We start from the raw sequence: 26611 nt of genomic DNA on the forward strand, positions 1-26611 counted from the left end.
ACGAGATGTTGCACAGCTGGATAATTGGGAATAAATATGAAGACTGAGCTATAATGACAGTAAAATCAGTTCACTGTTGAGTTCACTGTGCCATTAAAGAAGCAAAAGCAATAATCTCGTGGCACCGAGTTGTAGCCTGCACACCTGGGGGAACTTTTTACAGTGCGCAAATGTTTCCACGTGCTAGCGCTATCCTTTCACTTTAATGGCTTCTAACCAACATCTGTCCTAGGGATTCTTCTGCAATGGTCAATACCCTGCACTGTCCACTAGAGGGCAGGAGTGCTCTACAGTGTGCATTGCATTCGCTGGCCAATGTTAGGACTTCGGTTCTTCTAAATATTTATTATAAGGTATTGAATTACCAAGTCACGAGCATAGAAGGGCTCAATCAGGGAGCCCTTCCCGCTTAGCTAGCAAACTCTTGCCCAGCATGCAAAAGCTACTGTAGTGTTCAACAATTATTTTCCTAGAGTCTGAAACTAGAAGAGGTGGGTTTTCTACAAACTCGGGGACTTCCGAGAGGGCAGCAAACAGTCCTCTCCACACTCTTACCAGAGTTGTCCTACTTGGGTGTTGGAAGATACGGAAGGCAAGAGTTTTCCGTGCCGATGGCCACTGTGTGCGGCGGCCAGGTCTGCAGCGGCACAAAAGGTCCAGGGGCTACTGAAGACCCCCAGTGTTGGTGGACTGCCTTCACCTCCTTTCTTTACCTCCTTAGACCGAAAAGGCCTTGCCTCGCTCAGAACGAGGGCTCCACGAGAGTGAAAAACCTGTAACTTATCTCTAAATGCCATCTTGCAAATCTCACGAGTGACTGTGACAACCCAAAGTGTTGAAGAACTGGCTTCAGCCCTCTCAGTTCAGTCCCCACTGTCCTTTTCCTTCTTAGCTCCATGTGGCATTCTTTAATGTTGTGTTCTCAGTTTCAGCAAATAGTTTACGACTGACATTTCCTTCTTTATATTTTTAAAATTTATTCTTATTTAATTTTCAAAACAGATTTTTCTGTGTACCCCTGGCTGGCCTGGACTCACTTTGTAGACCAGGCTGGCCTCGAACCCACAGAGATCCGTCGGCCTCTGCCTCCCCAGTGCTGGGATTACAGGCGTGCACCACCACTGCCCAGCTATGCCTGACATCTCTTGAGTATTGGGCTTTTTTCCTCAATGTGCCTGTGTAGGTTTTACAGGTAAAAAATGTGCATTATAATGTTGTTTCTCCCTTGTTTTCTACCACAGGCCTGAGAAAGTAGAAGGTATTTTGTGACAGCCTGGAAATTAATTTGGAGATCACAAACTGCCTCTTTATGACCCTTTTCAGGAGGCTTTTTTTTTTTTTAACTCCAGTTGAGGTAACCAATAGTTTTCCAACAAACATGATTCTTTAAAGCAAACAAGCAACGATTGCTTTATAAATCTATTGCTTTATAAAACTAATAAATCAGCTTTGGAGTACATGTGGGTGTGTGTATGCATGTATGCGTGAATGAGCATCTACATGCATGTGTGTATATGCATGCATGAAAATGTGTGTATGCACATATGTGAATATATGAATGTGTACATGTGTGGGGGTGAGAGAGAGAAAACAAGTTTATAAAATTATCACAGTTACTCACTCTCATTTAATAAAACCGAGATTGACGACTCTATACAAAGAATTATGGAATCCTGGCTTGGCTTAAACCAAGAAGAACCTAGGTTAGCGTCAGGCTTCTTGTTTGTATTCCGCAGTGGCCGCTCTCACCTTGAACTTGCCGTCGCTGGAGAAAATGCTAACCCACTTGTTATCGTAGTCTGCGATGATGATGTCCCCACTGGGGTGCACCGCCACCCCCGTGGGCCGCTGCAGCTGCCCGGGGGACCGCCCTCGGATGCCGAAGCGACTCTTGAACTGGCCGTCATTGGAAAATATCTGTACAAGGAATTTACCTCCGTTACAGTCTGAACGAGCACAGAAATCACTGCGGCAGGAAAAGGCATCTGTCAAATGCACCACAGATCAGAAGAAGCCGAAGCTGCTTCAAAAAGCCCCTCCCCCAACACACACACACACACACACACACACACTCAGACACACACACACACACACACACTCACACACTCACACTCAGACACACACACACACACAAAGGGAAACTCTGCATGTAAATCTTGTTTCCTCTCCACACCATTCCCTTGAATCTAACCTAGAGACTCGCACACCTACCTCTGGGCAGCACAAACAGCCAAGGGAACACGCAGGGCTGTACCTGTACACACTGGTTGTTACTGTCTGCAATTAATATCTTTCCAGTCGTAGAGGCAGCGACACCCTGCAGGTTCGTGAACTCGCCTTTGTTTCTTCCTTTGGTACCTAACAGTAAGTGAGAAAGCGGAGAAAGTAAGCTGTAGAGCGTGAGGTTAGTGAGCAGACAATTCAGGCTTCCGTAAGTGGCCTGAGAGCATTGTCCTTCCCCTCAGCCAGGTGTGAGTGACCAAGCCACATCCACAGCCTCTGCTGCCTTTGATTGATATATATGGGGAGGTGGGAGAGACTTCCCCTATGACTTAACCTAGAGACTACTAGCCTTCCCTTTCAGATCAATAAAGTCTTTACAAAATCATTTTTAGTCAAATGCTAACTTTATTTCAGCAATCTGAAGCTCAGTATTAGCACAGTTAACATATATTTGGCCTTCACAAAGAAATAATAAAAATATTCCAGCCCCTGAGCTACAACAAAACAGGGGTGTATTTAGGCTTTGTGTGGATCTCAGTCTTACTGCACAGCTCTCGGGGCAGCCTGGACGCCAGGCTTTCAGAGCACAAGTGGCTCTAACCCCACGGATGTTGTGAGCAAGCGCTCTGTAATTCCTGATCACCGCACCCTTGCTTAGTTTTTCATTTTTGTTTTTTTGACAGGGTCTCCTATGTGTGTCCCAGACTAACTTGAGTTTGCTCCTTCTCTTAGTCTCCCTAGTCAAATCTGTCAAACGTGGCCACTAGAAAGAAAGAAGGTAAAACTGTTTCGTCTGCATTTAACAGTTCTCTTTTTATTTAAAAAAAAATTTGAATAACTTGTTTCAATAGAACTCTGAGTATTAATGGATAGAAACAGATAAACTGCCTAAAAGTGACTTAGAAAGAAGCTTAAATTTTAATTCCTAGTGAGAAAAAACTATAACTTATATTAAAAGAGAAATGTAATATTTTTAGCCATCAATATGGTCAGCGCTTGAGGAAAGAGCAGAGGAACGCAGATGACAGGTGTCGGCTGAAGTGAACAATCCCGCAGCTGACTGGCTGGGGCTGCGCAGGAAAATTTCGGTCAGTTGGTTTACACCAGATCCCAATGACCATCATTGTACCAAAGTCAGGGCCCTCTCAAGTTTACTTGTGTGATCTGTGTTTAATGTCACCAAGCATGAGAGAGAAAAACAAATAAAACAAAAATACACAGAGAAACCCAACCAGCCAACCAAACAAAAACCCCTCAGATCCCCCAAGGTCAGGTCCTGCATCACGAAGGAAACTACTATCCATCAAATGTGTCACTTGACCCAAGGGACCCTTGCAACAGGCATGGATGCAGAATGATAAACAGGTTTTTAAGCTGGTGTGTGAGAGCAGGGTGTACCCAAATGGAGTGCCAGCAGGTTCAAAGCCACCCTGCACAACAACTGTGGGCTCCAGGCTCACAACAAATAAACAGACAAATAAAATAGATAAAAAGATAGAGAAGCGAGCCGGTATCTGGGCAGACAGACAAGAAAGGAGTGGTTAGCCCTTTAAAGGGGTAGACAGTGATAAGACTTGTTTGGGGCCTCTTCCTGCTGATGTCTGAACAACTGCACGTGGGAAGAGCAAAACTGAGGACAGGAAAGGAAAGAATTCTACAATGATCATTTTATGAACATCTTTTTAAAGCTGGTAAGCCCAGGGCTTCTAAGAAAAATAAAAACCCAAACTCCGGATTTTTCAAAAATACACCTATAATCCCAGCACACAAGAGCATGGGGTGAAGAAGGAAAGGGCTTGAGACAGATGGTCCCTGTCCCAAAACAAATAAATAAGTTTGAAGACTGATAAACAAAAGTCTGACATTATCAGAAGGGGGCAGCAGGACCGATCTGAAGCAAGAGTCCTGCAGCCCATGGATGAGGTGTTTCTGCAAGGTCAATTCTACAAGCCAGGACTCAACCTCTGGAACCCTGAAAAGGTGGAGAAGAGAACAGACACATGCGTTTTCCTCTGCCCTTCACACAGAGAGGCAGTGGCCTGTGTCACACACACTAATAATAAACACACTTCCTTAAACAGCCTTATGCCTGGGATTAGAACAGTAACAGAATGACCTGAAGGAAACCCAGCGCTGTAGAATCGCATATGTGGAACTAGTAATGTCCCCACAGCCACAGGCTGACGGGAAACACAGGGAACAGGGGGGCCACAAGACACCTGAGTGGATAAATGTTGATTTGCTGTCCTTCCTGTCCAGACAGGGACAATCAGCACCTGCGGATCTCCTTCATTTACCCTTTGTCTGTTCCTTGAAGGACAAAGCTATTGTGTTTCTGGAAGGCTCAGTGGGTGGCAGGAAGTGGAGAAAACAGTGCTAGTGAAAGCCAACACTGTCCCGTGGAAAAGATCCCATTTGCTTTCAAGACCACACAGGTGATGTGGAATAAGGAAAACACAGGTGCCCAAAACACCAACACATTTTGTGCTGTACAAAAATAAGGCCCTGGTTCTGGGCGTTAGCAGAAATCAAATGCATTTGAGGGCAGGAAGACATTTAGTCAGACTCCACGCTACTGCAGTCAGAATCCAGGGCAGGGAGAGTCTATCCCTTTGCCAGGAAGGACAGGGGCTTGGAAGCTGCCACCCTTGGGTCGCCAGCGCAGTGGAACAGAGCACGCTGCTGGAAAGAGCTTCCGGAAGCCCCTGGCGAGACGCAGGCAGCCTGGCTCTCAGGCAGTCAGCCTGAATCTGCTGCTCCGTTTGTACATAAAACCACAGGTTGGAGGAAAACCACTTGCACGCTAACTGGGCCTGGCTCAGGGAGGCCACTCAGCAGGTAAGTCTTTACCACTCAGGAACGTCCAAGCTTGAGCTCCTGCCCTGAATCCGAGGGAGGGAGGGGGAGAGAGAGAGAGAGAGAGAGAGAGAGAGAGAGAGAGAGAGATTGAGAGAAAGAGAGAGAGAGAGAGAGAGAGAGAGAGAGAGAGGGAGAGTTGTCCTCTGACATTCACACGCACACCTGCAGTCACACACACAGATGCAGACACACACACAGATGCAGACACACACACACAGATGCAGACACACACACACAGATGCAGACACACACACACAGATGCAGACACACACACAGATGCAGACACACACACACAGATGCAGACACACACACAGATACAGACACACACACACAGATGCAGACACACACACACATGCAGACACACATACACAGATGCAGACACACACACACAGATGCAGACACACACACAGATGCAGACACACACACAGATGCAGACACACACACACAGATGCAGACACACACACACATGCAGACACACATACACAGATGCAGACACACACACACACAGATGCAGACACACACATACAGATGCAGACACACACACAGATGCAGACACACACACAGATGCAGACACACACACACACAGATGCAGACACACACACAGATGCAGACACACACACACAGAGATGCAGACACGCATACACAGATGCAGACACACACACAGATGCAGACACACACACACACAAATGCAGACACACACACACAGATGCAGTCACACACACAGATGCAGACACACATACACAGATGCCCATCACACACAGACACACAAACACACACACACCACCACCATCACCACCAACAAACTACCACTTAGATTTCATAATAGTAAAACATCCCTGTCTCCCCCTGTCTGTCCTCCTCCTCTTCCCACCCTCTCTCTTCCCAGGGACTAAGGACCACCTCAGCCTTGTCCAGGCCTGTGCTGTATCTGGCCTTCATCCTGACGAGCACCTTCTGTCTTGACGGAGAGTCCCATCACCTGTGAAAGCAAGGGGACGAGCCTTTTCCTGAAGCCTGGAGCGTGGCTCGGCACACTCTTGAAAGACTAAGGATGCTGATTACTTTTTCCTGGCAGTTGAAGCAGACACTGAGCAGCAGTGTGGTATCAGGGCAGAATGTTCAAGTGTTTAGTGTCATGGACTTTTCATCCAGCAACATGGCTGCTCTGGCAAGGGATCACATCCAAAAACCTTCTAGGTTTATGTGATCTGGCTAGAATACAGACATGCCCTGGATTATAGTATGATCTAGGTAGAATGCAGACACACCCTCAGTACACACCTCCAATCCCAAACAATGAAGGTAAGGTCAGTTTGTAGAAGGAAGCAGCCATGTTTGAAGGTGAAGTCTAATTGAGGGGCAAAGTGACAAAGCAGAGAAAGATTGGACAAAATGAGTCAGAGGTAAGAAACATCCAACTCTCACGAGAACAGGACAGGAAAGAAAGGCAACTTAAGAGCAGTGAAGGGAGAGAGAGAAAAGGAGAGTTTTTATGGAGAGTTTCTTACCAGGACAGTTTTATAGAGACAGGGGGCACAAAAAACAAGCTAGACACAGGAGAAGACAGAACAAGCCAGAGGATGAAGAACCAGAAGATTAAAACATATTGTCATAATTGGTTTGAGGCCAAGGCAGAGCAATTCAGTCAGAAGCCAGTTTGAATCAGTCAACTTGGACAGGAGTTTAAGCCAGAACAACTGAGTGGACCCAGCCAGCGAGAGTTCAGAAAAAGCTAGACAGGCTTGGGACAGCTCCCATCTCATCCCGTCATCTGAGGAAATAAAAACAACAGTTTTTAGTTTGGAAAGTAGCTTACCATGACAATGAAGTAAATAGAAATGACAGAAGTTGGGAATTATTTGGGACCAGGCTTTACATTTCCTGCTCCTTGGTAAATCCCAGCTGGTCTACAGACCAGTCTCTCCGTCCTCTCTACCGTATTCTAAATGAGTGAAGAAGGCTGGTGACATGTCTTAGTCATAGAGCATTGTACAAGACCTTAGGTTTAATCCTTAGCCACACAGGCTTGTGCACACACACACACACACACACACACACACATGCATGCATGCACCCATGCATGTGCACATACGCGTACACAGAACATTGAAAATATGTAATGAAAAAAATTCTTTCATAACACTGATATGTAAAACCATACATACATTGATAAAACTTAGCAAATCATTTCTTGTCTGTTTTCATGTAAAAGATTCATTTCACAATTGTGTTGGCTACTAACTAATCAACAGAATTTTAAGGAAGCTATAAATAAGTTAGCAATCATTCCTTAAGATAATTAAACTAGCAGGGCAGTGGCGGCACACAACTGTAATCCCAGCACTCGGGAGGTAGAGGTAGGTGGATCTCTGGTATACAGAGTGAGTTTCAGGACAACTAGGGCCACACACACACACACACACACACACACACACAGAGAGAGAGAGAGAAAGAGAGAGACAGAGACAGAGACAGAGAGAGAGAAAACAAAACAAAAACAAAAAACCTTGTCTGGAAGAACAAAACAAAATAAGCTTTTTTTTTTTTTTTTCTGGATGATAAGCTATCTATGACTCACAAGAGGAATTTTCACACCCACAGCTTCTGAACTCTGTTCTCCTCGACCACTTCCAAATGCCCAGGAGGTGAACCCTTAAACTAAATCCAGGGAATTTACAATGTGTATCTCCTCTCACTACCTTCCCCCACTTGGTCTGCACGATGCTTTGAATGAAAGAATCTACCAAGATGTTACTGAGGTTTGAATCTACTGCAGTATTTACTGCAGGACGTTGAACCAGACAGGTGCTTACAGATGCCTGCTAAGTGAGTGAAAGCACAAATGAGTTATTAACGACCGGCAGTAAATTAGAACTCATGCTGCATAGTGAGAAATGAAATGTTCAGTGGCCGCACGCACTTTCTTAAGCTCTCCCATGAGTCGTCAGGAATAATATCATTCCCATTATGCAGATGAGGATCTAGACGCATCAGAGAACAAAACTGCATTTTCCCGATACACAAACACATGCTTTTCTTTCTTTTGTTTGTTTGTTTGTTTGTTGTCCACTCCTTAATCCCAGAATTTAGGAGGCAGAGGCAGACACATCCACTTCCAGTCTGGTTTACATAGTGAGTTCAAGGACACTACATAGTGAGACCCTGTCTAAAGATAACAGTAGTAACAGTAATAATAATCTGTATGTATGTGGGCATACAGTCTGTCTGTCTGTATGTCCACATGTGTGTGGGTGCCCACGGAGGCCAAAAGAGGCCCCTGAAACTGGAGTTTCTCATGGTTTTGAGCCATCCTACATGGGTGCGGGGAACTGAACTCCAGCCCTCTGCAACAGTAGCCATCCCTCCAGGCCGGGGTTGCGCCTCTTTAGACTCTAACATGACAGGTTTCCTCGGGCTCATGTGGATCATATTTTCTCTTAAAACCCTTTAGAGAACTCCATCCCCATCACACGTAATTGCTTACCTGTATCCCTCCCTCCGCCATGAGCCCCCCTGTGAGGGAGTGCCATCTCTCCCGGTCCCTGGCTGCACTGCACTCACGCTGGGAGGCAGAATGTCACCCGGAGGTCCTCAGTCTGCAGCAGTACTGGGAGCTGGTGGAGCGAAGATGCAAGGCTTCGTGGAAGGAAGCTAATTCATTAGTGGCATGCCTTGAAGAAGCTATGGGGACTCCAGCTTCTACTCTCCCTGACTTTCCTTCCCAGTCACCACGAGGTCAGAACGTCATTTCAGCATGTCCTCCCCAAAGCAATGGGACCCACAAACCGTCTACTGGAACCTCCAAAACTGTGGGTCAAAACACACCCTTCCTCCTTTTCAGTTAATATCTCCAAGAGTTTGTTATAGGAATAGAAACCCTATTATCACACACAGCACAGTGCCTGACACCTCATAAATACAGTAACATGGACTGTACCTGCTTCTGCTCGCAACAGAGAGAGAGTTCCCAAGGATAAGATTCTCAAGGGACTGAGGTAGAAAACAGCTTTTTTTGTTTTTGTTTTTTGAGACAGGGTTTCTCTGTGTAGCCCTGGCTGCCCTGGGCTCACTTTGTAGAACAGACTGGCCTCCAGCTCACAGTGATCCTCCTGCCTCTGCCTCCCTGAGTACTGAGATTAAAGGCGTGCTCCACCATGCCTGGCCTGAGGCAGAGAATCTTATCTTAGAGCTTATTAACATAACCTCCAGCATCACAGACTTTAGGGAAGAAAGTGGTTTACAATGGCAAGGAGCAGGCCATGAAATAATGGAGTATATTTTTAGAAATTTTATGCACATTCTACATGAATTCTATTCTGTTCTGTCCTGGCCTGTCCCGTTCATTCCATTCTGTTCTATATACATTTTCTATTCTACATGCTGGTGGGCAGTCCCAGAAGGATGCTCTGAGCTGGACCGTCTCCCCAGCCCTCCACATCTGTTTAAAATGGCTCTAGAGTACAAATGAGTGCTTCATTCAGCTCCTGCTAACTCATTAAGGAATGGCGAATGAATTACATATTTTCAAACAATTCAGCTGTGATTGTCTTTCTCCCTCCCACATCTTCCATTTCGCCTTTGTTCAGTGATGCTCTTTGTAGCTGACTAAACCAGCTCAAACCTCCTAGTCAGCAAGCCCCAGAGAGCAATTTCTGCCTTCCCGGAAACTGTCACCAAGAGGAACTCATTCAAAATTATTTCCCAGTACAATATTTGACAGAGGCTATAGTTTGCTTGCAGTGGGTAGTCAGTTAAGTTGCCATCCATGGGAGGAACACACCACACACTCTGGAAAACCGCAGAAGTTTTAAAGGCATAGCTTTCACTTCTTTAAGTCTGCATTCCTTCTGTGAGAAGGACAATTATATATTACTCTGATAATGAGGCCAGATAGGGCTGAGGGGCTTGGGAGGGAACTCTGATCTGCGCCATTTGCTCATTTCCAAAGTTTAAATAATCCTTGGTGATTTCAAGTTAATATTATAGAACCATTGAATAAGCTGGCAGCCGCTGCCTCCAGCATACCTATACATATATAATAGACATATATGTCTGTTATGCTGCAGAGTTATCAGAACTGAAACAGTATTATAGCTACTACAGATATTTATTAAGATGGCACAGCACCTGACTCAGAAAAATCCCTGTTCCCTTTTCTTTTTTCCAGTCACCATCTAGAGTTCTGTTACTGTGTCTGTGTGTGTGTGTGTGTGTGTGTGTGTGTGTAGATTTTGTTTGTTTGTTTGGGGGGGTTAAAACAGTGTCTCACTACGTAGCCCTGGCTGTCCTGTGTAGACCCACTGTGTAGACCAGGCTGGCCTTGAACTCAGAGACCTGTCTGCATCTGCTTCCAGAGTGCTGGGATTAAGAACGTGCACCACCACACCCGGCTTGAGTTCCTTTAACTTGTATCACTATAACATTTTCTTGAGGCTCCTGATTAAAGTAACGCTCCAGGGATCAAACTCATAGGATGGGGAGCAGTGCTTTCATGCGCTGAGCCATCTCACTGTCACACCTTGATGTGACTCCAGTGGACTTCTGAGCGTTGCTGGGGATGACAAATGGCACAATGGCATCACCCCTGACCTCAAGGAACTTACAAGCTTATTGAGAAGTGAGACCAAGTCATAAATAATAACAGCAGTCGCTATGGATTTTGAATAAGAAAGTAGTAGAATTCAGGCTTGGCGTGATCCAGTGTGAGGACGTAGAAGGTGTTTGAGGAGCGGTGGGCTCCCACACTTTTGTCCAATCACATCACTTTTCACTCTTCTGTCCTTTGCTCACTCGGCACAAGACATGCGTGATGTGAGTCCGTCAGTCATATTCTCTCATCCTCCCCTTTCCCCTGCTCCTTGCACTGCTCCCCCTGCCTGCTAATTCCACCTGTTGACTCGGGTAAATACTACCAATTTCAGGATTAAAGTCCTTATTATTGTAGTTTTCTATCACGCGTCCTCAGCAGCTGCCCAGGTAGATCATCTATCTGTCACACAAAACTGTAAGCTCCCCAGGAAGGAGGTGACATTTCTGTCATCTTTGAATGTATTCATTATCTAGCATACTGTCGGCCAGTGTCGGGTGCCCTAGGACACTTACTGTGTCTGGATTTAGGACACGAAGTTAAAGAATTAAAACCACAACAAAAACCTTAGGGATATTTTAAACCAATTATGTAAAAGATCTGAACACTGAACCCCAAGAATCATTTATAAAAGAAGTTAAGAAGCTATTAAAAAGCGGAAAGATACCCTGTGCCCGTGGATTGGAAGAACACAAACAGGTAAAAACCCCACTCTACCCAAAGTAACCGACAAATTCAATGCAGTTCTCACCAAAATTCCAAAGACAGTTTTCACAGAAGTAGAAAAAGCAATGCTAAAATTCATATGTAACCACAGAAACCTCCAAAGAGCTAAAGCAATTTTTGAGGAAAAAGAGCAAAGCCGGAGACATTATATTATCTGATTTCAACATCTGCTTCAAAGCTATCCTGACAAAAACAGAATAATATCAGCACAAAAAGGACACACACACAAACATACACTTAGACACGGTGTGCGTGTGTGCATGCGTGTGTGTGTGTGTGTGTGTGTGTGTGTGTGCATGTGTGTGTGTGTATCACCTGTGTGGTTAATTGATTTATGACAAAGAACAACAGGCAACGGACAAGAGAGTCTCCTCAATAAATGGTGCTGGGAAATCCAGATATGGACATGCAGATTTTTAGATGCTGCCCTCGATCAAATACAAAGAGCAACAGAAACTGGACTAAAGAGTCAGGAGGAGGCACAGGGCAAAGCTCATGACACTGGCTTGAGCCCACCAGCACCAGCAGCAAAGACAAAGAGAAGGGAAGAAAGCCTATGGCAGCCAGACATCTGCTAGAGTGTTGATGTCCAAATAGAGGAAGCGCTGAAATAATTTCATAATCTTTCTTTTTTGTTTTCTATTTGTCTCCTCACTCTGGTGATTGTTTTGTTTGTTGAACAGAAACTTTTCAGTTTGATGCTTTTGCTTTTGTTCCCAATGTTGAAGGAATTATGAAAAGCATTGCTTATGTAACCGAGGCTGGCCCTGAACTCGCAATCCTGCCTCGGCCTCTCAGATGCTCCAAACAACTCCACTCCACGGTGAGAGAACAACCTAGGGCCAATGAGATGCCTCAGGCAGGTAAAGACTTGCCAAAGACAAGATAAATGCTGATGAAGATGTGGACAAAGGTGAGCCTGACCACTGCTGAGGAAAAGATGCACTTGTAGTCGTTAGGTAAACAGTACGAAGCTTCCTCATGCAATTAAAAAGGGTGCTAAAACTGGTACTAACATAGAGTCCAGGACTACCGCTAGGATTTCCCAAAAGAAATGAAACTGGTACATCGAAGAAAATACTACGAGGTCACTATTTTTTTTTTTTTTTTTTTTTTTTTTTTTTGAGGCTATCAATGTGACAACATGGACGAATCTAAAGGACAATTTTGCACTTTATGGACAGGGAAGCTGAAGTTGGGAGAAGTGTAAGCAGAGGAACTGGAGTGGCAGGCTCCAGGCCTGTCTGTTCCAGCTTGTCCCTGGAACCACGCTACAGAGGTGGCCAAGAAAGGCGCGCTCTGATTGGACAAGTCACATGCCATTCCGCAGGCAACTCAGCCAACAGTGCTCCGAGGAGCCTCAGTTTCCCAAGGTCCTGGAAAACAGACGGTGACAAGGTTGCCCTGTTAATCCTTCCCTCCCAGGGCACACACGCGCACACGCGTGACAGCAGATTGCCAGCCTTGGAAGCTCCATGGTAGAAATATGTTTCTGTTCTAGGCGCCAGTTAACCAAGCGTGGAGCTCTCTCGGGCCCTGAGATGCAGACACAGTACGGGGAGTGAGGCAGGCTGCAGGTACTTTTGAGAGAAAATGCAAGCTTTGCTTTTCCTTAAGCATGGCTGCGCCCTGGTTTTGGTTTACATTCAGGGTACTTTCCCTTGAGAAAATAAGCAGTTAAAACAAACATAAGTAAAAAAGCGACAGGCGATAAATCAGAGGGAGGGGCAGCTTGCCTTCCCATCGCTGAGCTCCCGCCACACCTTCTGGCTTCATCCCGACCCCGCCCTGAGCCCGTTCCCTTCTCCGCCCTGAGCTCTTAGGAGGGGTTCTCCGGTTCTGCACAGCTGGCTGGCCTGCACAACTGGCCTCCCACTCCTAGCAGGAGCGGAGGCGAGAGGTATTTGAACTGTGGGACTGCCTCTGCCCAAGCCCACAGATTTCACAGAAATGCAAGAATTTGCCTGAGGCAAGGTTCTCGCTGACTTTGGGTCAGGCAGGAGTCCTCTGAAGACACTTCCACCAAAGCGAGAATGGTTCTGAATTTCCTTTATCCCCATTTCCAGGCTATGAATGTTTTCTGTTTTCTTTTTCTTTCCCTCCCTCTCTCTCTCTTTTTTGATTCCTGCTTATTTTCAGTTTCTCCCTGGCAGCGCTTACCTCTTAAAGAGGAAAAGGAGGGGAGGGGAAGGAGGGGGAGCAGGAGAGGAAGAAGCATTTGGAAAGCGCCTGCACGCACCAGCCTGACAAAACAACCCAGAAGCTGGCCACCCGCTGGACAGCCGGATCCCGGGGAGGCGGCCGCGGCCCCTCCTTACCCACTCGGAAGATCAGGTCGTCCTCGATGGGGTTCTCTTTTCTCTTGCCGGTGCTGTACATGCTGGCGGGTCTCTTCACCGCCTTCTGCTTGACGTGGCCGCTGCCGGGGGACTTGACGCGCCGCTTCACGCCCTCGGTGGTGGGGGACACGTCGGCGGAGCGGATGACCTTGAGCTTGAACGGGCTGCCTCGGATGTGCTGGTCGTAGAGCCTGAGCGACAGGGTGAAGTCGCCCTCCTTCTGCACGGTGTAGAGGAACTCGTAGGTGCCGTTCTTGTTGTCCAGGATCTCGCCGTCCGCCACGCTGCCGTCGGGGGTGCTGAGCTCGGCGGTGAGGTACGCGTTGCCCGTCTTGCACAGCTCTCCGTCTTTGTCCTTGGTGGTGATGGTGACGGACATGGGCTGACCGATGATGGTCTGCCGGAGCCCCTCGCCCGTGGCCACCGTCTCCGAGGCGACGGCGTTGGTGGTGAGGATGGTGCCCAGGTTGTGGATGGACTTCTTGAGGCCCTCGGTCTCCACGATGAAGTCCAGCTGGTCGTTCTCGCGCGGGTGCAGCGGGAAGTCGCGGTCGGCCAGCTCCGTGAGCTTCTCGCTCATCTGCTTCTTCACCAGCAGCACCTCGGTCTCCGTGCCGTGGTTGAGCGCCTGCGCCGTGAAGCTGCTGCAGCTCTTGATGCTCTCCTGGCCTTGCAGCAGGGTGTCCAGCTGCGACTGCAGCACCTGCGGGCGCACAGGGGCGGTGAGCGCCGCCTGCAGGCGGGACGCCGTGCGCGCAGGCGCGGCCCGGGGCGCGGCCGGCAGAACCCGCCCCTGCGCCCGCCCACGCAGGTGCCGCGCGCGACCCTCTGCGGGTCCGGGTGCGCGGTGAACCCGCGCGGAATGCCAAGTCGCCTGTCCGGTACCTCCTGGAGGTTTCCCTCCCGCCTCCCCACCCACGCCAGCATTTCTGGCGTCACCTGTTTACTTGGGGCAAACAGAAAGGACGCCACCGACCGCAAACAGACTGCATGCGGTGAACCAGTCCTTCTCGTGGTGGCTGTCCCTGAGGGGCACGGCCGCTCGTCTCCACCTCAGGGAGCAAGCCGCAGCCCTCTGAACAGTCCCCACACCTGAGTACCAGCCGCTCTCCTCCCTGGCTCGGGGAACAGACTCGCAGAGCCAAACAAAGGCTGCAGTCAGGCACGCTGAAGTTGAGGAACAGGTTAGTGTGGGTGAGACGGCACTTAACAGACATCCTAATTAAGGAACACATTCCGGGCAGCCTGAAAGCCTGAAACATGACGACATGCTACCTCTCCTTATGCCAAACTACACTGCCACAGGAGGCCACAGAACCCCAGTTTTGCCGAAAGAGAAAAGCCTGTACGGTGGTGACATTGAAGGGCCCGTGTAGCAAGAGCGCGCGCGTGCACGCACACACACACACACGCGCACACACACGCGCGCGCGCGCGCACACACGCCGCCGCCCCAGGTTAGAACACAGAGGGCAGGGGCCCTGCGGGAACCGGCCTGGCACACCTCGCGGGAGCCCCGCAGGACAGAGGAGTCTTACTTTGTGTTTGAGGCCGTAGTTGACCTCCAGCTCCATGAGCAGCACGCTCTTGCGAACGTTGAGCGTCTTCTGCAGCTCGTCGAAGGTGGAGTGGATGTCGTCCACGATGCTGGCCTTCTGGCTGGTCAGCTGATGCACGATCTCCGAGATGAACTGCAGCGCAGAGTCGATCTCGGGGAGTCTGAGGGGGGGACGGTGGTCAGCGAGCACTGTTTAACATCCCAGCGCCCACCTTCACCTTTTGGCTTCTCCGAAAGCAAACCGCCTTTTCTGTGCGGCTCGGGCCATCTCTAAGAAGCGCTAGAACGGACCGGGCGAGTCTTCCAGGGTCACATCTGTCTCAGTTTACCTTCAACCACCTGCGCTGATTACCGGGGGTGTGAAGCTCTCTGAGGACAGAGGACGTTCAGCACTGGTCTCTCCTCTCCTCTACGTGCCCACCCCACCGCTAAGACACTGCAAACGGCTCTAGGTATTCCCAAACGTTCTTGGGGCCGGGAGAGGGGTGTGTGTAGAACTGCCCACGACAGAGAACTGTTATGTTCTAAATGTCCAGCTCCTCCCCGACCCCCCAACTCAGAGTAGCTGGAGAACATTTTTTTTTAAGTTTCCAAGTTCCTTAAGTAATGTTGAAAAACTACACTTTTCTCACTAGGACCTTCCACAATCAGTTATTTTGTCTGTCTTTCAGGTGGTTATTAATGTACTCCTTTCAGTCTCTCTCATACAGGACATGGCTCCGATTTTCATCTGTGTCTGTGCAAAAGGAAAACAACAAACCCTAAAAACCGCCCAGGTAGATTGAGAAATCACTGCCCAGCACCAGTGTGCACAGCTCAGGCAGAGAGGAGCCATCCCAGCCACCCCAGCAGCCTGGGGGGGGGGGGTAGACAGCAGCACCAAGGAAGGTCCCAGCTCTGGTTTCAGGGAGGAGCTTCCGAGCTCTCATGGTCAAGGAGACAGCAGGACATACAGAGCTGTGTCCACAGGCCAGCACGACCCTACCATCTCAGAGACACTGGGCGCGGAGGCCAGGCCTCACAGGGCCTGGGGCGTCTGAGGGACACCAGGCCTCACAGGGGCTGGGGCGTCTGGGGGGACACCAGGCCTCACAGGGGCTGGGGTATCTGAGGGACACCAGGCCTCACAGGGGCTGGGGTGTCTGGGAGGACACCAGGCCTCACAGGGGCTGGGGTGTCTGGGGGAACACCAGGCCTCACAGGGGCTGGGGTGTCTGAGGGCATGGCACCTTTTGTTGACTGCGTCCAGCTGGACCTGGAGGGAGGCCTTGTGCTGCTCCACCACGTCCTTCAGGGGGACTGTGGGGTGCTCCGCGTGTTCCCCTTCCGTGCACTCTCGACACATGGCGGTCTCACAGGACTGGCAGTAAAACTCCATCACCTGTGGGTAACACCAACAGCTTACTCTGCAGGAAGCAGATACGCATTCTGTCTTCATCCTGTCACTAGGCTGTTGGCATCACGGTACCCAAGCGTTGACTCGACAGGCCTCAAACAGGCTTGGCATCCAATGCCAAAGCTGCTGTGTGGCTCAAACACGGTGGTCTTAGAAGCTAAGCTCTTTACCCTGAGGATCTTAAAAGAGCTTTTGAGGCAGGCATGGTGGTGGAAGTCTTTAGTCCCAGCACTCAGGAGGCAAAGGAAGATGGAGCTCTGTAAGTTCCAGGCCAACCTGGTCTACATAGCAAGTTCCAAGACAACCACAGCTGTACAGTGAGACCCTGTCTTTAAAAGAAAAAAGAAAAAGCTTTTGTATATGTAGATTCTTTCCATAGATATTTGTCATATTAAAAATGAAGCAGAGCTTATTTATTGACGTGCTAAGTGGAATAGTGGAGCCCTTTAAAGACCGACGCTGAGCAGCACAGTTTGTTCTCAGGATGGAAGATGTTAGGACTATGGCATCACTTTGCACTTGAGCACATCTCTGCAGTGTTTAGCTTGATAGGCAGCACTGGCCTCAGGCTAGAACATAGCATACAGACCCTGAGGGCTCCACTGTATGCACCAGAGAGAGTGAAAGTGACAAACGCCACCTTGCTATTGCTGAGCTGTGAATGCAGCAGTCGCCTTCCGGACCCGCTGAAGAGGTCTGGGGACCCAGGAGCGCTCCTGGACTTTATTTTAAACTGCCACTGTTTGAACAGCGATGCCCTCAGCGGTTTGCATCCTGGCTCCAGCACACGTTTAGCTGAATGGTCAGAGGCAAATGACCCAAGTCCACTGAGTCTCAACTTCCACCCCTGTCCAGTGGAGATGTTGGTATCCATGACAGTCCCCTCCCCGTCAGGCAGCTGTGAAGATTAAGAACTTGATGATGCCTGGCACCAGCTCAGAACAGTTCCCAGTTAGCAACTGCTGTGGCGAGGACAGTAACATCACTTGATTGTCTTTAAAGAAAGTAAAGCCACTAACCCAGATTAGGACAGTCACTTATTAACAATGTAACGTCACCTACCCCCTATTTTCTCAACCAGGGTACCTTCCAATTTTGAATTCCCATAGCCCTTTTGAGGGAGAACTTCATGTAGCATTTTCAGTAGTGCACACACCAAAAGGGGCATAAATCCTGCCCCAGCATGATGGATGATGGATTTTCACAGCAGGACTGAAACCATCCTGGTCACAGGGTCCAGGTCATGCCTCACCTACTGCCAGTATGCAAAACTGCTGGGTCTGGGGATCATGGGAATCACAGGATCCCTTACCCGTGGCTCCAGGGGTACACGTCATGGTGACCCAAAGGACTCCTTCCTTCCTTAGCCTCACTATTTGACAGTATTTTCTGGAGGTGACTGTATTCTGGAAGCAATCTTCTGAGTGAACCAGATTCAGATAAAAGTTCTTCAGGATTCCATAACAATGTTATATTTCATGCTTTGAAGCAGGTACATAGTAAGTTAGAGAAATGTGTGTTTCACCTTAGTTTTTGTCACATAAAATGACATTTTAAGCCTATGTCTGGGCCATAAATTGGAAGCCACACCCTGTTTTTCTGAGATAGGAATCAACTTATTATTTTTTTTAATTTTTGTCACATAAGGAGATCTGTTAGACTTGGACCATGAATTGGAAATTTCCTTTCTTTTTCCCCCTTTTTGGAGGTGGGGCTCAAACCCAGGGCCTGTGTATGGTTGGCAGATGCTGTGCCCCCGAGATTCACTGTAGCCCAAAGTTTTCTCTGTCCATCTCCTTTTCAAAATATCCCCTTACGCTCTATGAAATTGTAAGTTGATAACAAACCCAAATGGAAATCAAGCCTCCCAAGGGAAGATGGAATGCCTGCTTTTCACTTTAAAACACAAGGGATTCAGTCCAGCTCAGTGCATTGACTGGCATTGGAGCTGCACTTTGAATGCTTTAGGCCTCTTTAATGTTTCCTTTGCTCTCACTGTTCAGGAAACAGAGGACCAAAAATGCAACACCATGCCACATTTCCTACCATAAGGTTTCTTGAAATTGCTTTTGGAAATGCAAATATTTGGTAACAATATAGGAGCCCTTTATCACAAATATTTTATTTATAAAAAGTCATTAATTTAAAAGGTTTCCTGTCTTTCAAAGGGCTGGTGAAAGGAATGGTTCAAACTTTTTCAATAAACTCTGAGACTTTTTTCTAAAAATGTCCTCTGCAGGCTCCATGAAGCACGGCCCTGTGCGGGCTGGGGCTCCTTTCACTTCAGTGGAAGGTGGTGCATGAGATCAGAATATGTTATTTCTGGATCGTATATAACAAAGATTTCACCTTCATGGTAAATACTCATTAATCCCGCCAGTGCAGGAAATCGCTGTGTGGTAGAGTCAAGGACGGAATGTGAAGGTGTCTTCCCTCAGCTTCTCTGGGGCATTGGCACTAATGCACGTGTTGGGGAGTGTGACACAATAATAGTGCTCATCTAGCCTACTGGCACACTCCCCCTGAGGCTGCCACCAAATTGCCACACGCTGTTTGTGAGAGAGCAGAACACTGCCACTAGTACAGAATGGAGTCAGACAACGGCATCGTTGATTTAGAAGTCAGTTAGAAAGCTCAGACACTGTGCCATGTGACTTGGTCCGAGGGCAATTGTCCTCCACAGTGTGAGGCATGAGATGATGCAGGGAGGGAATTATAAGAAGAGGAAAGGCACGACATACACACAGACACTAACAATCTAAGGTGCCATCAAGAGCAGAGCCCATCCTCCTATTGTTACCAACTTGTTTTTCCCATTTGTCCATTAATATTTGTTTATTTATGAATATATTTATATATGAATGCCGTATCTGCATGTATACTTGCATGCCAGAAAAAGGCACCAGACCCCAGTAGAAGTGGTTGTGAGCCACCATATGGGCCCTGGGAATCAAGCCCAGGACCTCTGGAAGAGCAGCCAGTGCTCTTCACCACTGAGCCATCTCCCAGCCTGTTTCTATTTATTTTGCTTTATGTGTGTGAATATATTGCCAGATGCTCGCAGAAGAGAATGCCATATCCTCTGGAGTGGGATGTGCAGATGATTCCAAGCTGCCATGTGGGTGTCTGGAATTGAACGCAGGTCCTCGGCAAAAGCTGCCAGCGCTCTAACCACTGAGCATCTCTTTAGCCCTCTTTTTAATTTATAGTTTCAACAGCTGGTAGCAGGAAAATGAACTTACTGAGTAAGGAAATTTCTGTCATATCACTAGCTGATGACTAAGCTAAGCTAATGGAACATGATTTCAGTGACCACACATGACAAAAATTACAGCCTTTACAAAGTTGTCCCAGAAAAGGAACTAAGAAAAAAAAAAAAAAAGGAAAGAATGGAAGAAAGAACATAACAGAGAGTAAATATTATTTCCAGACTTGCCACAATATTATCTTTCTTTCTTTTACTTTCTTTTCTTAAATATAGAATCTCACTATGTAGCACAGGCTAGCTTCAAACTCACCATCTCCCTGCTTTAGCCCCCTAAGCATTTGTAGTTGAAGGTGTATGACATCATGTCCAACCTTCATCACAGTATTTTAGATGCCTTAATTTCCAATGAAAAAGTTAGTAAATCATAAAAAAAAGATGGGCTGGAGGGTGCTCAGAGGTTTAGAGAGCTGCTGCCTGCTCTTCCAGAGGGTCCAGGTTCGATTCTCAGCACCCACATGGCAGGTCACAACCATCTGTGTTGGTTTGAATAGGAATGGGCCCATAGCCTCGTGTGTGCCAATGCTTGTCAGTAGGGAGTGGCACTATTAGGAGGTGTGGCCTTGTTGGAGTGGGTGTGGCCTTGTTGGAAGAAGTGTGTCACTGTGAAGGTGGGGCTTTGAGGTCTGAAATAATCATGCTGTGCCCAGCTAAAACATACCCAGTCTCCTCTGCCCCCTGTGGATCAAGTTGTAGAGCTCTCAGCTCCTCCTCCAGCACCATGTTTGCCTGCACGCTGCCATGCTTCCTGCCGTGATAATGGATTGACCTCTGAACTGTGATTCAGCCCCAGTGAAATGTTTTCCTTTCTAAGGGCTGCTGTTGTCCTGACGTCTCTTCACAGCAATGAAACCCTAACTTAGACAATCTATAAGTCTAGTCTCAGGGGGTCTGAAAATCTCTCCCAGCATCTGTGGGGTCTGTACACAGTGATACACAGACATATACCCATACTCATAACAACACAGGCAAAACACCCATGTACAACAATGAAAAATAATAAAATCCCAATTTGTTAAAAGAGAAGATGGCCCACACCAAAATAAATTAATATTAACTGTCTCTTGGTAAATCTACATTGGACTTACTAGAGCTTAAATGAACTATTACATACGGTTCCAGAACTAAAGAAAATATTTACAAACTTTAAAAACCAACCAACAAACAGAAAATGACAGGAGGAAACCAGGAGACAAGGCCCCATTAAACAGATGATATTAAAAAGACAGAAATTTTTAGAAAGAATAGAAATATTTTAAGAATTTTAAGAAACCAAACAAAAATATTCCAGCACTGGAAAGTATAACAATTCAAATGTGAAGTCCACTAGAGTGGTGCCACAGACATGAACAGCCGGCGGAAGAGGGAAAATCAGTAATGGTGACGTTAGGATCACTTCCGCTTAAGGGGCAGAGCTGAAAGGAACAAAGAAAAATGGCTCAGTGGCTGTGCTTGCCTCATAGTCAGAGTTACCCTAGGACTCACGTGGTAAAAGCAGAGAGCCAGCTCTGCAAGGTCGTCTTCTGAGTGCCACTCCCAAGATCTGACACATGTACACACACACACTAAATATATGTAATAAGAATTTTAAAGAAATAATATTTGAAGAAAGTTGAGCTGGAAACTTCTCAAATTTTGATGAAAGAGACAAATTGACGCAGTCAAAAAAGCTGCATAAATCCTAAGTAGCCGACTCAAAGAGAACGGAGCCCAGTATTTTAAAACCAAGCTGTCACATAAAGACAAAAGGAAAACCCTGAGAGTAACGAGAAAGGGACACAGAAAGTACAAGAAGTGGCCAGGAAGATCAACAGTGCAGCTCCTATCTCAGAGCAGCTAGGCCTAGCATGATGCCATAAGCCTGTGGTCTCAGTACTTGAGAGGTGAAGGTGGAACAGCTGCAGGTTCAAGGCCTTGAGACTCTGCCTCAAAAAACAAAGTCTCAAGGCTGGAGAGATGGCTCATTGATTAAGAGCATGTACTGCTCCTACAGAGTACCTGAGCTCAGTTCCCAGCAACCACATCAGGCCATGCACAACTGCCTGTACCTCTAGCTCAAGAGGATCTGATGTCTCTGGCCTCACAAGTTACTGCACATACCCCTCCCCCCGCCACAGACACACTTAAAATTATTAGAATAAATCTTTAAAAGACAAAAGCCAGAACAAAAAGGATCTGGGTAGCTAATTTAGCACCAGACATGACAGACCGAGGCAAATGCTGTCACAGAAAAGTGTGTAACTGACAGGACTTAAATAAGCTAAAGAAGGAAAAAAGAAAAACTTCATTTAGATTGGCCAAGAAAGGGGAAAGGCTCGAATTAAAATCAGGAAAGCGGGGAGATTGCTAGTGACATCTTAGAAACATAAAGAATTATAACAAATTTCCATGGCTCTAAGGACGCTGTATGCCAGCAGGCTGAACGGCCTTGATGGCATAGACCAACTTCTAGAAGCCCCAAACTACCAAAAACAGATGCAAAGAAGAAATGCAGGTCTGAAGAGATACAGTCAGAAACTGCCAGCAAGGGAAGGCATTGGACCAAAAGCCTCAACTGTAGAACCTACCGAGTGTGTTAGTTAAGAAAGTATTCCAGTCCTTCCCAAATACTTCCAAAACACCCAAGAGGAAGAGAGAATCGGCCGTGGTAGTGAACACCTTCCCTTCTAGAACATGGGTGGTAGAGGCACGATCACTGTCATAGTGAGTGGGAGGATTCCAAGGCAAGTAACAGTAAGACTCTGTCTCCAAAAATTAGCTAGCTGGAGGGATGGATGGACATAGATGGATGGACATGGATGGATGGATGGACATGGATGGACAGATGGATGGACATGGATGGATGGATGGATGGATGGATGGATGGATGGACATGGATGGATAGATGGATGGACATGGATGGATGGATGGATGGATGGATACATAGATTAAAATGTGTGTGTGTGTGTGTGTGTGTGTGTGTGTGCGCGCGCGAAGCATTTCCTAATTCACTGCACCAAAGGCATTGTGAGACAGTGGCAGGTTAATGTCCCTTGTAAATTTGGGTGAGAAACCCTGCAGAATAAACTAACAAAACTGCCCCAGCCACACATCAGAAGGATCCCCAGGATTGTAGGGGGAGTCACATACGAAAATCACATATGACAATCGTGGGCATGTCACCTCTACCGAGAAATGGCTCTTTGTAGGTGTGAAGCTACTTTTATGGGTGATGCAAACATCCTGGAATCAGATAGCAGTGACATTTGCATAGTCACATTTGCATATTCATAAAACCCACTAACTATATACTTCTAAGTGTTTGAAATACTGAATTTGACATTATGTGATTTTTACCTTTAAAATAGAAAAGAAGAATAAGAAAAAGAAAAAGCAGCCGGGACGCACTTTCGAGCTGACGGCAGGAAGTGTTCACTGTCCACAGTTCAATATCTCAAGTGCGTCCTGGGAGAAAGAATTCTGGAATCGTTTTGAAGTGTCGAAAGCTGGTGGTTCTTAAATGCTCGTTCTAGCCTTTTACAGCTGAGGAGTGTTGAGTTCCATACTAATTGTGGGGTAACTATGTGGCCCTCAGCTGAGCTCATCCTTCTCTAGAGAGATGAGGCCACTGTCCCCAGGGGTGGGAGGGCAGCCAGAGGCCAGGGTAAGCTTATTGCTGCTGACAGGTGGTCACTGTCTGTGTCCATCAGTAGAGGAGCTGGCAGGATCACAAGCATTCCTAGGGGGAGAAGGATGCTCCAGGCCTGCGGCCAATCTGGAGGCCTTTGTGGGGATCCTGACAGTTGCTGGGGGCGGGGAGGATGCTCTTGTCCTGAGCATCCCCTTCCTGTCAACATTCTTGTTAGTGTGGAGCCTCACTGAGCGCTGACAGGGTTCCCTGGCCATTTATCTCTCTAGGATCACAAGGCACATCTCAGGGCTGGCTTCAAGCGCAAAGCACTTCTCCGATCACTGGCCGTCATTCTTCAGTGCCCGGCAGTGCTGCCCCGGCAGTTTAATGAGCAGAGCGCACAGCATTCAGCCTGGGACAGGCTTTCATCTGCTGGGGCTAATCAGCATGGCTGCACCCTGCTTTGCTGCTAATCACCTGATTTTATTAACCTTCATATGCTTGACTTGTTTTTAGAGATTTACCCATGGCAGTTAACCGCAGCAGTTTCTCTGGGATACTGGTTTGGCTCGCACAGGCAGTGAGCATCCCCATTTCAAAGCAGCGAGCCTTGAACTCCTACAGTTGGACAATAGGGTGCTTTGAGATAAGTGCTGCTAATTCCCCCATGGCTTTCACTGGTTTTGTGGGTCAGGCGCTCCCTATGTAGACCAAGCTGGATCCGGACTCAAGCCCAATCATGTGCCATCAACATAGTTCTTTTCTAATTTGTCCTCCAGGGAGTAGCCAGAGACCCCTCCTTCCTTAGTTTAGTACCATTTTCTAGAAATTCAGTTGCTTCGCTTTTTATTTATTTATTTCTGAGGCTATGGGAGGGAACCCGAGGCCTTGCCACCATCCTATCCCAAGCCACACCCTAAGTCCTATAGTTTTAGTTTCATTCACCTTTCTCCCATGCTGAGGTTCGAAGCCAAGGCCCTCTGAGTCTGAGACGTGTTCCACACCTCTCCCTTTTATCTGCAGAGTTCTTGCTTCACAGGCCAGGTTTCCTTCAAACTTGTGATCCTCCTACCAGAACCTCTCAAGTGCTAGAATTGTAGGCAACACTACCATTCCTGGTGCATGGTGATTTCAGAATTACCATCTCAGCGGAGGACACCATTACATCTGGGCACTGAAGTTAGACCTGCTGCCAATCAACTCTGAGCCAGTTGGCCAGCCTCATTCCTGCCGGTCTGGATCGGAGCCACTCAATGCGCTATTCCATGGACTCCCACAACGTCCTTTTGTCTCGGTCTCCTCTGGTTTGAATCCACCGTCTCCCATGACCAGCTAGTCTGAGATGAGTCCAGGGCAAACCTTACATAGGTGTACCGATGCCTACTGGTCTTGAACAGATCCTCCGACTGCGTGAGGTCAGGCTCAGGTTCCCAATAATGGCATCCAGTGTCTTCCTTCAAGTTTTGACCCTTTAATCTCTCTGGCCCAACACCATTTCCTGGCTCCTGAGGACACTAGACAGAGAGCACAGCAGAGCAGAGCACTGCAGACTCTTAGACATGCCCATTCTCCCTGTGGCATATGTGTGTGTGTGTGTGTATGTATATATCTCAACATTCATGTCATTTGGGGCTGTGAGTGAGGCACAGTGTTAAAGCATGTGCTCAACCCTGGGCTGAAAATTCTTAGTATCAGTCAATCGATCAATCAGTCAATCAATGAACCCATTTTAAGTCACCCAGCAATCAGTTATATGGACTTACAATAACCTCAGCAGGTATCTAATACTGTAAATTTATATATTTGTAATTTTTATCAGAATATAGAAACGAATACATCCAGAGAAAAGCATCACCTCTTTAGCGATTCCCTTCGAAATAATTCTGTCAGTGAAATTGCTGAACTACAGATGAGAGTCTGTGTAAAACACTTGTATTTTGGCCCAGGTGACATCGCTTTTCTGAAGAGCCATCTCCTTTCCTCTCCAGGAGGCCCGGGACAGGGCCTAAAGGCAGAGGGCCACTCTGCGGACTTGTCTTACGTGGGTGCAGAGTTTGAGCTCGGGTCCTAGGCCCACGCGGCCAGCACCGTTGCTGATGAACCATACTGCCAGCCTCTGGTTATTACCTTTTAAAAATCTGAACAGAGACAATTATTTGTGAAACCTAACCTCTGCGATGTCATTTTTAGCCATTTACACCTCCTTCCCTGTGGAGTTTCTAAGTTCTTTGCTCAATCTTTTGAGAGAATCATGTTTTCCTCGTCAGTGTTCTTACGTACAAAGAACTGTCTAAGGCATTTTAATTAAGAATTTTATGGTTAGTATTATAAGTTAAGTTATTAATAGCTTTCTTTTCGTGTCTGCCCAAATTTTGGTATCAGGAATGTAAGTGTGCAATATATTATCTGTGTAGTTTTTTCCTTTTCTTTCCTTCTCTCTTTCTCCCTTCCTTCCTTCCTTCCTTCCTTCCTTCCTTCCTTCCTTCCTTCCCTCTTGCCCTTTCTTCTTCCTTCCTTCCTTCCTTCCTTCCTTCCTTCCTTTCTTTCTTTCTTTCTTTCTTTTTTCCTTTCTTTTCTTCTTTAAAAAAATTTTTTTTTTTTTTTTGAGACAGAGTTTCTCTGTGTAACCCTGGCTTTATAGATCAGGCTGGCTTTGAACTCAGAGATGCACTTGCCTCTGCCTCCAAGTGCTGGGGTTAGAAGTGTGTACCACCACAGTCCTGGCTAGCTTTCTGTCTTTTGCTTTTCAGTATTATACTAAGAATCACATACACTATATACTTTTTTTAACATTTCACAATTTATTTTGTTGTTCTTTTCTTAGAGTCTTGATTTTGTGTGCATGTTTGCTTGTTTTTGCGATAGGATCTCATTATGTATCCCAGACTGGCTTTTAACTTTCTGAATTGCATTCTTTTCAGATAAAGGAAAATATTTTTTTAACCTATAAAAATCTTTAAAAAAAATGTGGGGTTATTTATTCCATACATTAGGCAGTAAACGTATTCATTTCTGCATTCTATATAGTCTTATTTTGTCCTTTTTGATG

The 26611-nt window shown here is 47.0% G+C and overlaps 1 protein-coding gene across 7 annotated transcripts in view; it reads right to left on the minus strand.

Moving 5' to 3' along the window:
• The window catches only part of Trim2 (tripartite motif containing 2), a 131676-nt gene that overhangs the window by 16613 nt on the left and 88452 nt on the right, over positions 1-26611 (minus strand). For all 7 annotated transcript variants that reach the window (XM_060378507.1, XM_060378501.1, XM_060378502.1 and 4 more), the window contains exons 4-8: positions 16521-16672; positions 15272-15452; positions 13714-14437; positions 2255-2358; positions 1750-1917 (exon numbers count right to left, since the gene is read on the minus strand). In XM_060378507.1, the coding sequence (XP_060234490.1) occupies positions 1750-1917; positions 2255-2358; positions 13714-14437; positions 15272-15452; positions 16521-16672 (1329 nt within the window). The remainder of the gene's footprint in view (positions 1-1749; positions 1918-2254; positions 2359-13713; positions 14438-15271; positions 15453-16520; positions 16673-26611) is intronic.

The sequence above is a fragment of the Meriones unguiculatus genome, chromosome 2, assembly GCF_030254825.1.
Source record: "Meriones unguiculatus strain TT.TT164.6M chromosome 2, Bangor_MerUng_6.1, whole genome shotgun sequence".
Taxonomy (NCBI): domain Eukaryota; kingdom Metazoa; phylum Chordata; class Mammalia; order Rodentia; family Muridae; genus Meriones; species Meriones unguiculatus.